Source organism: Fusarium solani (assembly GCF_023522795.1).
Source record: "Fusarium solani strain SB1 chromosome Unknown bctg00000003_1, whole genome shotgun sequence".
NCBI classification, from domain to species: domain Eukaryota; kingdom Fungi; phylum Ascomycota; class Sordariomycetes; order Hypocreales; family Nectriaceae; genus Fusarium; species Fusarium solani.
In genome coordinates, this window is record NW_027072154.1 from 1,812,721 (window position 1) to 1,825,393 (window position 12,673).

The 12,673-nt window shown below is 54.9% G+C and overlaps 2 protein-coding genes across 2 annotated transcripts; both read right to left on the reverse strand.

Annotated features, from left to right (window-relative positions):
* Positions 1-762: 762 nt before the first annotated feature.
* Positions 763-7,576, reverse strand: MRS44_006136 (uncharacterized protein; the record flags this gene model as incomplete). The annotated part of the gene is made up of 3 exons (XM_046274682.2): positions 763-819; positions 870-6,910; positions 6,958-7,576. 3 exons carry the CDS (start codon positions 7,574-7,576, stop codon positions 763-765), a joined length of 6,717 nt encoding a protein of 2,238 aa, XP_046140286.1.
* A 1,451-nt stretch (positions 7,577-9,027) lies between these two features.
* Positions 9,028-10,612, reverse strand: MRS44_006137 (uncharacterized protein; the record flags this gene model as incomplete). The annotated part of the gene is made up of 3 exons (XM_046268790.2): positions 9,028-9,424; positions 9,470-10,160; positions 10,366-10,612. 3 exons carry the CDS (start codon positions 10,610-10,612, stop codon positions 9,028-9,030), a joined length of 1,335 nt encoding a protein of 444 aa, XP_046140285.2.
* Positions 10,613-12,673: the final 2,061 nt, after the last annotated feature.

A 12,673-nucleotide genomic window follows, 5' to 3' on the forward strand; every position in this document is an offset into this window, starting at 1 on the left:
AGGCGATTCCCATCGCGAGTGCGGGGGAGGGGCAGTCAAAACATACAGATCAGCTTGGACGTCTCGGGCGGCGGATGAAGAGCCATTCTTGCGATTGACAGTAGGGAAGCAGTGGGAGTAATTCGCATTGACTGACTGCAATGTCTGGCGGTGAAGGATGAGGGTTATATATCATGCAATGTCGAAAGTGTGACTTTGGGCGCATACGATAATTTATGACAACCGGAACCCGGTGGCTACAAGGTACGTACTCTCCCGGTGGGGTGATGACATCGTCGAGGGGCACTCTCGAATCGGGAGATTTCGACGTCTCTCCACGATGAGGCTAGACCCTGGAAAGGGGTGTGGACGAGTAGAACTCTATGCCGGAACATGAATATCTAAGCTTTGGAACATTCAAGAAGACTTGCCAGGGCCATAAACATGATAATCTGTAAACAGCTCCTTCACCCCCACATCACAACCGGCTTCACAACCTGACCTTCACGCCACAACACGAGACAAACATACACAACACACACACAACGAACGCACGGATAAAATGAAATAAACGTATACAACACGTATACGACATATATATACATAATACATATACATACAGTACATAACTCATTACACACGACGCGAGTCGTAATTACACATCTAAGACATCTCAGGTCGTCACGGGCATAATCCTGGAATGCTTGCTAACGCACGCCAATTTCTATCCGGCTCTCAAATACAATCTTTGGAACAAATCATGAAACTTTTTATATCCCCCCTCTACTCAGCCATAACCAGAGCCAACAGAGCCATGCGGCAGTAGAGGCCATAGCGCATCTGTAGACAGTCAGTAATCTTGTTTTGGGTAAAGTCAAGGGGGTTCTCACCTGTCGGAAGTATGCAGCCCGCTGGTCAAAGTCGACCTCCTCGGCAACCTCTTCGTTGCGAGGCAGGGGGTGCATCACAATCATGGAGCTCTTGGCATGCTTGAGCGAAGCGTTGTCCACTCGGTAAGAGTTCTTGACACGCTGGTACTCCTCCTCGCTGGGGAAGCGCTCACGCTGCACGCGGGTGCAGTAGAGAACATCGCTGCGAGCCATGATCTCAGGGGTAAGAGTCTCGGACTCGCACAGGAGCTGTCCGGAAGCCACCAGCTGCTCTCGGACCTTGGCCGGCAGGGCCAGAGCCTTGGGGGCAACCAGCTGAACCTGCACGTGGTAGTGTCGGAGCAGGTACACAAGAGAGTGCACAGGTCGGCCGTAGAGAAGATCACCCAGGAAGGTGATGGTCAAGCCCTGGACAGTTCCAAGCTCCTCACGGATGGTGAAGAGATCCAGGAAGGCCTGGGTAGGGTGCTCCTTGCTGCCGTTGCCACCGTTGATGACGGGAACAGGGCTGTACTTCTGGGCAGCATGCACACTGCTCTCCTCGGGGTGACGGAGGACAACGGCATCACCGTAGCAAGCCAGAGTTCGGAGAGTGTCCTGAAGAGTCTCACCCTTCTGGACCGAAGAGTGGGAAGTGGAAATGGCGATGGTGCGGCCACCAAGACGCTGCATAGCAGCATCGAAAGAAGCCGAGGTGCGAGTGGAAGGCTCGTAGAAGAGCGTTGTCAGGACACGACCTCGGAGGATGTTGAGAACACCCTCGCGCTGCACACCAAGGCGCATCTCCTGGGCCACAGTGAAGAGCAGGTGGAGATCAGCTCGGCTGTACGACTTGACCGACAGAACGTGGGTGTTCTTGAAGGCAGAAGGCTGCGACAGAAGCTGCTGGAGCGAAGAGCTGACCAGAGGCTGCAGGTGCAGAGCAGGAGCGAGCTCGTCAACGGGAGCAGCACCGCGAGCAGGTGAGGGCAGGGTAGCACCCACACCAGCGTCAACTCCACGGAGGCGGTTCAGGGGCTTGACGCCACCAAGCATAGACAGACGGCGAGCCTGGGGAGACTCGGTAGTCTGGGAGATGGAAACGGTCGGCTTGACCGGGGGAGACATAGGAGGAGCAATGTGCGCCGACATGTCCTTGCCCTGAGGGGAGACAGGCAGAACCTCACCATCGAGGCAGACGGTAGTGTCCTGGAAGGTGACTCGCTGAACCGAAGCGCGCATGCGACGGCCCTCGAAAGGAGACCAGAACTCGCCGGCAGCCACGGTGTAGGGACGGTCAATCTCAGCCTCAATGGTGGTGCCAACCTGCTCGTGGAGCTCAAAGATCTCCATGGGGTTGGTGTAGAGGCGAGCCTTGATGTCATCGACAGTCAGGCGACCCTCAGCGACCGAGGTCAGCAGGAGGGGCAGAGCATCAGCGATGCCCATCGAGGGGTCAGCCTTGTGGCCGAGGGAGGTGGCCAGGCGGAAGGGCAGACTGCCGATGGAGAAGACATCAATAGTCGACATGTGCTCCCAGAGAGCGGCCTGGTCAGCAGATGTAGGGAGACGCTCGCACTCAGGGTAATCATCCCGAGAGAGGTAGAGCGAGTAGATGGACACATCGCAGGTAACCTGGAGACCCTTCTCCTTGCTCAGAGCGATGAGCTTGATGTCGTCGCGGTTGGTGACCGAGGTGACGTGGATGCGTCGGTTGTGCAGGCTGGCCAGGAGGAGGATAGAAGCCAGATCGGTCAGCTTGGCATCAGTGACGATAGGCTTGTGAGTAGGCCAGGCGTCAAAGTGAGCAGTGACAGCAGCAACCTTGCTGATGTTGCCAGAGAGGTGGTTGAAGGGGATGAAGAGAGATCCCACCTCACCAGTGACATGGCTGATCTGGTCGGCATTGTCCGAAGTAGCGGCCACAGAGAAGTTGTAGTCGCAGTAACCACCACGTCGGCTGTTCTGCTGAGCAGCGCTCAGGGTAAGGGCATCGGTAATAGCGCCGTCCACACCCAGAGGCATAACTCGGATCATGCTGAAACCGGCCGAGATGGAAGCCTTGGTGACAGTCTGGAGATCCTGGCTGTCAGGAGAAACAATGCCAGGGACAAAAGCGGCAATGTTGATAAGTCCAGGCAGAACGACGGTGCGGTGGCTGGTCTGGTAGTCGCGCTTGGACACCTCAAGCTCAAAGTGGCGAGCAATGGCCTCGATGAGGATCTTGGCGTTCTTGACGTTGGTCACCAGGGGAATCTGGTAGTCGACAGCCATACGTCGGGTCTGGTAACCCTTGCTCATGTAGTTGGCAGGACGGCGGTACTTGTTGTTAGAGGGAAGGTTGATGTACAGGTCGATGGTGTTCTTGGCCAGATGCTGAGTGAGCGAGAACTCGGAGCTGGTATCCTCCTCCTTGCCGAGGACTTCGAGGTACTGGACCTGGACGCCATGCTCCTGGAGGAAATCGGCAGTACCAGAAGTGGCAAACAGCTTGTAGCCAATCTTCTCAAGCTTCTGGATCGAAGGAAGCATCTCACGCTTGTCCTTGTAGGAACCAATAGACAGGAGGACGTTCTTCTTGGGGATCTTGAAGCCAGTCGACATGAGAGCCTTGAGGTAGGCCTCGGCCTTGTCAACACCGAAGCAGGCAACCTCACCAGTGGAAGCCATCTCAACACCCAGAACAGGATCAGCACCAGAGAGACGGGAGAAACTGAACTGGGGCACCTTGACACCGACGCAGTCAGGGGCAAGGTCAGTGGGAGGGTACTCCTGGAAGGGCTGGCCCATGATAGCCTTGGTGGCCATCTCGATCAGGTCAACACCCATGACCTTGGACACGAAGGGGAACGAACGCGAGGCACGGACGTTGCACTCAATGACCTTGATATCGTTGTCCTTGGCAATGAACTGGATGTTGAAGGGACCAGTGACGTTGAGAGCGGCACCAATCTTGCGGGTGGCCTCGACGATGCGGTCGATGGTGGTCTGCTCAAGATCCTGGGGAGGGAGAATCAGAGTGGCATCACCAGAGTGAACACCGGCGTTCTCGACGTGCTCCGAGATGAAGTGGCCAATAACGTTACCATCCTTGGCGACAGCGTCCATCTCAATCTCCTTGGCGTTCTCAATGTACTTGGTGATAACCACGGGGTGCTCACGGGAGACCTCGGCGGCCTGAGCCAGGTAGTTCTCGAGATCCTTCTCGGAGTAGACAGTGTTCATGGCGGCACCAGAGAGAACGTACGAAGGTCGCACAAGCACAGGGTACGAGACCTTGTCGCAGAAAGCTCTAGCCTCCTCGAAGCTAGTAAGCTCCTTCCAAGTAGGCTGGTCAACCTCGATGCGGTCAAGCATACGAGAGAACTTGTATCGGTTCTCGGCGTTGTCAATCATCTCAGGGGAAGTACCCAGGACCTTGACACCGGCACGGTGCAGGGGCAGGGCGATGTTGTTGGGGGTCTGACCACCCATAGCACCCAAAACACCGCTCGAGTTCTCCAGCTGGTAGATATCCAGGACAGTCTCGAGGTTGATGTTCTCAAAGTACAGCTTGTCGGCCTCGTCATAATCGGTACTTACGGTCTCGGGGTTGTAGTTGACCATGATGGTCTTGAAACCGGTAGCACGCAGAGTGCGGATGGCGCGGACTGAGCACCAATCGAACTCGACTGAGGAACCGATTCGGTACACACCAGAACCCAGGACCATGACACCGTGATCCTCAAAGTTGACATCGTGCTCTGAAGCGTTGTACGTCATGTACAGGTAGTTTGTGAAGGCAGGGAACTCGGCCGCAACTGTATCAATCTGCTTGACGAAGGGCTGGATGCCAGCCTCGAGTCGCAGACGGCGGACAGCAATCTCGTTGGAGCTCCAGAACTTGGCGAGCTGTCGGTCACAGAAACCGAGACGCTTGGCCTGCAGCAGAATCGACGGGCTGGTGGCAATGTCGGTGGTGCTATAGCTGGTCATCTTCTTGGCAAAGTCGCTCAGACCCTTGAGCTTGCGGAGGAACCACTTGTCGATCTTGGTCAGTTCCCAGATCTTGTCGACAGTGTAGCCCTCGTGCATAGCGTTGGCGATAGCAAACAGACGCTGATCAGAGGGAGTCTGGAGCTCATCATCAATGCTCATCAGGGCCTTGGTCTCGCCGAAGCCAAGGTTGTGGAAGTCAATGGCTCGGATAGCCTTTTGGATGGCTTCCTCGAACGATCGACCGATGCTCATGACTTCACCCACACTCTTCATGGAGGAGCCAAGCTGAGTGGACACACGAGTGAACTTCTTGAGATCCCATCGGGGCATCTTGACCACGACGTAATCGAGAGAAGGCTCGAAGCAGGCGCAAGTGACCTTGGTGACCGAGTTGGAGATCTCCTTGAGGGGAATGCCGAGACCGAGCTTGGCAGCGATAAAGGCCAGAGGATAACCAGTGGCCTTGGAGGCGAGAGCCGATGATCGAGACAGACGAGCGTTGACCTCGATAATGCAGTACTCGCGGGAGAAGGGGTTCAGAGCATACTGAATGTTGCACTCTCCCACGACGCCGAGATGCCGAATGACGTTGACAGCTGTTGTTCGCAGCATGTTGTAGTCCTCGTCGGACAGAGTCTGTGAAGGCGCGACGACGATGGAGTCGCCAGTGTGAATACCAAGAGGATCGAAGTTCTCCATGTTACAGACGGTAATACAGTTGTCCTGAGCATCACGGACAACCTCATACTCAATCTCCTTCCAGCCTTTCATACTGCGCTCAATGAGAACCTGGGGACTGGCGGCGAAAGCCTTGTTGCAGAGATCGAGCAGCTCATCCTCGTTGTTGGCGAAGCCACTGCCAAGACCACCGAGGGCATAGGCAGCACGAACAATGACAGGGAAGCCAATGTCCTTGACGACGTGCATGGCCTCGTCGATGTTGCTGGCAGAAGCCGACTTGGCGCACTTCTCGCCGATAGAGTCCATGCTTCGGGCAAACAGCTCACGATCCTCAGTCGTGATGATGGTATCAATGGGAGTACCCAGAACCTTGACACCGAGACCCTCAAACTCATCCTTGAGCTGGATACCGACCTGGAGAGCGGTCTGACCACCAAAGGTGACGTAGATGGCATCGGGCCGCTCATACTGGATGACCTTGCGGACAAAGTCGGCGTTGACGGGAAGGAAGTAAACCTTGTCCGCCAGACCCTTGGAGGTCTGAATCGTGGCAATGTTGGGGTTGATCAGGACAGTGTAGATGCCCTCCTCCTTCAGAGCCTTGATGGCCTGAGAACCAGAGTAGTCAAACTCTCCGGCCTGACCAATGCTGAGGCCACCACTGCCCAGGACAAGAACCTTGCGGACAGAGACGCGGGGGTGAAGACGCTCGTTCTCCTCGATGGTGCCACCAGGGAAACTGACAGGAGCCTGGAGAAGAGCAGGGTTCTCGGCGCAGTTGGCAATGGTGTCAATGAAGACGTCGAAAAGGAACTCGGTATCGCGAGGACCGGGAGTGCTCTCGGGGTGGAACTGAACACTGAAATAGGGCTTCTCAGCGTGCATGATACCCTCGTTGCTGCCATCGTTGGCGTTGACGAAGAGCTCCTTCCAGCCGTTGGTCAAGCTGGCGGCATCGACGGCGAAACCGTGGTTCTGAGAAGTGATGTGACACTTTCCGGTCACCATGCTGGTGCAGGGAATGTTGTGACCGCGGTTACCAAACTTCATCTTGGTGGTCTTGGCACCAGAGGCGCGGGCCAGAAGCTGGTGTCCCAGGCAGATACCAAAGACGGGAATCTTGTTGTTCTCAAGCACGGTAGCAATGTTCTTGACGGTGTTCTCGAGCACGGCGGGGTCACCAGGACCGTTGGAGAGGAAAAGACCGTCGTACTCGTCAATGGCGCTGGCAATATCGTAGTCCCAAGGGCAGACGAGGACCTCGACACCACGCTTGAGGAAGCACCTCAGCTGGTTGTACTTCATACCGACATCGAGACACAGGACACGGATAGTACGCCCTGACGGGTGCTTACGGGCGACCGAAGGAGGAGGCTTATACAGCTTGGGAGCCTTGATGGAAACTACACGACGATGAGCATGCGCCTTCTACAAAAGTTGGAAGACTCACCCTCTGCCACCAAGTTCTTGGTATTAGGATTGACCCAATCGATCTGCTCAAAGTGCTCGAGAGGGGTAGCGGCCAGGGGAGCATCGACCTGGCCGTTCAGGGCGCCGTTGGCAAGGCCAGGAGCCTCGAGGCGCATCTTGCCCAGCATACTACCCTTTTCACGGATCTTCTTGGTAAGGGCGCGAGTGTCGACGCCGTACATGGCGGGGATGCCCTGCTCCTTGAGCCAAGTGCCGAGGGAGGACTCAGCGAGGAAGTGAGAAAAGTCCTCGCCGCAGTATGAGGCTGTCACCAGACCGGCAATGTGGATCTGGGACGACTCGAAGTGAGCTGGCAGGTCGCCGAGAAGCTCATCCATGGTCTCGCGAGAGGGGACACCATAGTTTCCGACCAGAGGAAAGGTGATGACGAGGATCTGTCCTCTGTACGAGGGATCTGTGACGGACTCGGGATACCCCACCATGCCAGTCTGGAAGACCAGCTCACCAGCAATGCTCTTCTTGGCACCAAAGCTGTAGCCCTGGAAGGAGGAGCCATCCTCGAGCTCGAGGCAGACGAGGCCATCATCCTCGGAGCCGACCTGGCGAGCCGAAGCCGGAGGCAGAGAAGTGATAGACATGATGTTGTTGTGTGTAAAAAAAAGAGAAGCTTCCTCAAGAGCGCCCGAGAGCGCGGGGCAGAAAGAGGGGTGTTGGTCGTGGGACAGCGAGATTGCGAGCAACGGCCGTCAAGAAAACTCGTTTTCAGAGCTCCCCTGGTCAGGTCAGAAGCTATTCCGCAATCATCAGCCTCGACAACAGCTTGCGGAGGAAGAAAGTGAGGAGAAGGGGAGCGGAGGGTTTGGAGGAGAAGAGATGGAAGAGAGAGTTGATGAATGCGGCGGCACTCGAACTTTTTTTTTTTATCGGCCGGCCTGTTGCTTAGCAGAACAGCAGGGCCCTGCTCCCCGCCGCCGCTAGCGCAGGCAATAGAACCCTCTAATTGGCCAATTGGAGGTCGACTCCTCAACAGCGTCCAATCTCTGCATTCCTGGCGATGCTGCAGGGACACTAAAGCGCCCCGCCGTGCCTTGGCCGAACCTCTCAAGCCTTTTACATGGAACCTTTCATCATGGGCGATCGACCAGCTTGAGTCGGGTGGTTGGACTCGGCGAGTGGGTTACGATCAGCGGTCAGGGTTTTACGGGACGCCATCTTGCCGTATCGAGGTTCGGTAGGACCTACGTAGTACGTCGTCCTGGTCGTGTACCTACCGGGCTACTCTGGCGTGTCTGTCTGGTGGCTGGCGCTGGTTGTCATGGCATCAACTGCAATAAAGACAAAGCAATCACCTGTGGCTACTGTGTGGATCACCTCGGACTCTGATGGCCATTCCAGAAGCTGCACATGTAAGCCGTAAGCGGAGAGTCTTGAAAAGCTGTCAGCGAGGCATATTGACTGTCACTCAAAGCAAGGCTGTCTTAGCTGACGCCCACTCGGCATTGACCACTTCCAGGACGGCACTCCTACGCCCGGGCCGCCATCTACGTCTACGTAGCTAAACCCACTTCCTCATCATCCACCTCCACAGACTGAAAAATCTTTTTTTCTCTCACGCTTCTCCTCCGAGGACCAATCATGACACGTCTAGTTACCTACTCTAGCATGGGCCGTCGGAATCCGTCATGCAGGTGCATCTTTTCCGCAGTGACTCCAGAGTATGTTATGTGGCTCATGTCACGCGAGCGAGATCTTTTGCATCTACGCGTCCGAATCATAGATCTGGCTGTAACCTTGTAGATACTATACTGGCACGTGAATTGATATTGATATTGAATTTTGTCATGATGAATCCTCCCGGGTAATGCTCCCAACGCCTCGAGCCAGGCCAACTGCCAACTAACCTCGTCCGGCTTCAAACCACCCTGCCTCTAACTATACAGTCCCCACGAGGCTAAACTTGTAAAACATCCTTCGACAGCCTGACTAGCCAACTACCAAAACTGTGTAAATGCCGTACACAAGGAATAACCCATCCAAACTCCCGTGCGATGTCTATAAGGTTTCATCGTATGTACATTCCCGTTCGGTTTTAGGGCATGCTGCCTTGAGGCATCGGAGGCGCTGGCATGTTGGTCATTTGAGGTGTCTTTTGAGCCGTTGGACTAGCTTGGTTTGCAGCATTTCCTGGCTTCTGTCCTTGTGTGTTCATGCGATAAACCGGTTCCTTCTTGGGGTCAATCGTAGGGAACGCAGCTTGTAGCCGTGAGTAGAGTTCTTTGATGCTCTTGTCTCGCTCTTCACGGTCTGCCACTGGATCGATTTTGTTCTCTGCACCATCAGGTCCCAAAGCTGGCGCTTTGAGCTTGAGGGTCAGGTTCAAAGGGGGAGCACTGAGATATGCCGGGCATGGTGGCACTTTGACTTCGGGCTTCCTGTCTGCAAGAGCTGCCATATAGGACAGATTTGCCTGCAATCGCCTCATGCATCTATAGTTGTTAGCTGGGTCACCGTATCAAGGTCACAGGCCTTACTGAAGGTAGTCTTGTTGCAGATGTGTTTCTTCTTCTGTTGGCTTCTTATCACCGGCGTTTCCATCTCCCGCATGCTCCTTCTTGAGTTCTTGTTGCGTCATTTGGAGCTGTATCGACTCGTAGAGAAGTTCATGGTTTATGTCCAGTAGTAGAGAAAAACGCTCCTTTTCGCGAGACTCTGTTCCTGGGCTCAAAGGTGTTGCTACGGCCGAACCTCCATTGACTACCGGATTTTGATTCGAGGAAAAGGTTGGTGTCTGAGGTGTTGAAGCCGTGGCAGGTGTCTGTTGAGACTGCTGCGCTTGTGACTGCTGAGGTTGAGGCTGCGCCTGCTGAGGTGGTTGTTGCTGCTGGTTTGTCGGTGTTTGACTTTGTGATGGAGGCTGAGGAGTTGGGAACTGGCCCTGCTGAGAAGGCAAGGCGTTGGTCGGTGTACCTTGAGCAGCACTCGGAGGTCTCTGAGGAGTCGACACTTGGCCCATAGCCGCAGGGTTCGGAGGTTGTTGCTGTTGCGGTGGCTGTTGCTGCATCCTTTGCATCATCTGCTGCTGAGGCATCCCAGCCTGGTTCATCTGAAAACCCTGCATGCCACCCGCCATCATATAGTTCGGAGTAAAGCTCTGAGGACCGACCGACGAGGGAACGACTTGGCCATAGGGGGCGCCTTGGAATTGCTGCTGGTATCCTGCCACTACCCAAGAATTAGCCATGGTGACTCAACAAGACACAAATGACACCTGACGGCGCAAAGCGATTTGCGACGCGCTCCCACGGTCGCGCGTCGATTCAACCCAGATATCATCTTGATATCTCGGCAGTCGTCAACACGAACAACAGCAACCACCCGAGCGCGTCGCGAACGGCTCGGCAACTGACATGGCGCACAGGACACTCACTCTGACCATTGGCAGCCATATGCGGCATGCCGGCGTTTGGCATCATCCCAGGACCGCCGGGCATCATTTGAGGGTTCGCGCCGGGGGCAAAGGCTCCCTGGGGAGTCATGCCGGCGAACTGCTGCTGCTGCTGCTGCTGGTTATACATCATCTGCTGGCCGGCTGGCTGGGCTCCGGGCTGCTGTGGGGCAGGGTTGTTGAAGGAGGGAGCAGCATTGTTGGCAAAGCCGTAGCCGGCGGAGTACATGGCGTCGGGGCGTCAGGGCGGCGTCAGGGAGGGCGAGGCGCTTGGAGCGGCAGCGGCAGCGCGTAGCGGCAGCGGACCAGGGCGTGGGAGGAGGACAGACAGAGGCAAGCGACGCGCAGACGGACAGGTCGTGCTGGACTGGACTGACGGACGGCGTGGAGGCTGGACGCGGTCCGGGATTGGAAACCTGGGCTGGGCTTGGGGAGTAGACGGTTGGACGTGGTTGCAGTGGGGCTGAGGCCACGGCCGTCGACCACTTCCGTCACGGCTATTCGACGCCGACCGCGCCGAAGGTGTGCAGCCAGGTGTTGCCCTGCATAAACGTGTCAGGTAAAAGGACCTTGTCAGACGGCAGTTGTTGCTGCTGTCAAGACGATAGCGAGACCCCTTGGAACTGGGTGTTTCCCGATGGATGGATGAGATGGATGATGGATGTGACGAGCTATAGGCCAGGATGGCGCCAGGGAAGCGCGCCCAGGGTAAGACAAGCGCTGGACCAGGCTGTGATTAGAGCGGATGGCTTTGCGCCAGTGTGTGATGATCAGGTCAAAGCACTGGCTGTTGGGGCTTTGATGGTATTACAGAGCAGAGGAAGAGTTGTTGCTGATGGTGGAAGCGGGAAATTCTTTCAGGCCGCGCTAACTTGAGCCGCACCAGGTTGCCAATAGAAGCGAGTCTGTCAGCTGGTGAGGATGCTATGTAAGTACAAGGTTCAAGTCTTCGAGTCCTATAAACGAACACTTTCTATGTCAATAGTTGTCATGGGTTACAAATTGCGGTTACTTACATGCAAACCCGGCTGTCTCTCCTATAGAGTATCTCTATTATCGATATTCCGTGTTTGCCACGTGCTTGTCTTCCACCACGTTTCTTTGTACCAATTGCATCAACGAAACCAACAAACTCAATGTCGTGTCTTGGAGCAAAAAGAATGCTCAAACGGCAAAAGATCATGATCATGATGGGGATCGAACCCACAATCTTCTGATTCGTAGTCAGACGCCTTGCCATTGGGCCACACGACCTGATTGGTTGAAAGGCGACGATATTCTCCTGGTGAAGCTCCCGCAGAGGCAGTTCGTGATGGCTTCACCGACGATCTATCGTTCTCTAGAGTTGTTTTCCCATTGCATCTTGCTACTGGGGCGGTTGTTTGTGCTGTTTCATAGTCATGCATGAGCAGCCAGCTTAGTGTTGTTGTTGTTGTTGTTGCTGCGTTGTTCCCCGGAATAGGGTTGGCGTGGACAAGCTGAGCCTGTTTTGTTTGTCTTGCTGTGGACATGTCAACTGGGCTCAACAGGGAAATCTGGTGAACGACCTATATGGAGTGAATTGTAACAGGAGTTTGACACCTACAAGTTCCTCCATGGCTCCTGTTTCCTTGGGTGCTGGCGGATGGACAAACATGCACTGGCAAACCTGGCATATGCCATATGCGATCTCGAGATGAATAGAAGTAAACAATGCCTGTGTTCAGCAACCTATCTGCAAGCACACAATCAGCCAAGACCCAGACGAACTCTCTCACCGTCAATCTACCGCCATTCTACCCCCATATCGTCAGGGATATGGCCATGCCTAGACCCCGAGAGCCCGAGCGGTTCATGAACCCCGTACTCCCCTGTTGGCATCCCGCAATCCATTCAAGGGCACCATGTTCATCCCGTGTGACCGCCTTTACCATCACTTATCAGTCGGTATCAAGAAACTATTCACCGCTACATACCAGTCACTTTTATCGTTGAAGCTATCTAGGCGACCAAGACATGTGAGCATGTCACCAAGACATTCCTATCTGCCCCTCCCTGATTTGCATCAATCCATTGTTCCATAAGCGGCTCTTTGTGTACTACTTCCGCATGCAGGTCAATTGAACCTGACCATTGAATTCTAAATCACGCGTTGGTTCCGATAATTGCACTACAATCCAAGCTCGTATCGTGGTACGTAATACGTGATCTCCTCCACATTGCTCACTTATCACACCGGCCCGGGTTAAAAAAGGTCAGCAGAATTAAGGGGTCCATTCCATGTCAGTTAACGATACATCGGGACCCTCCG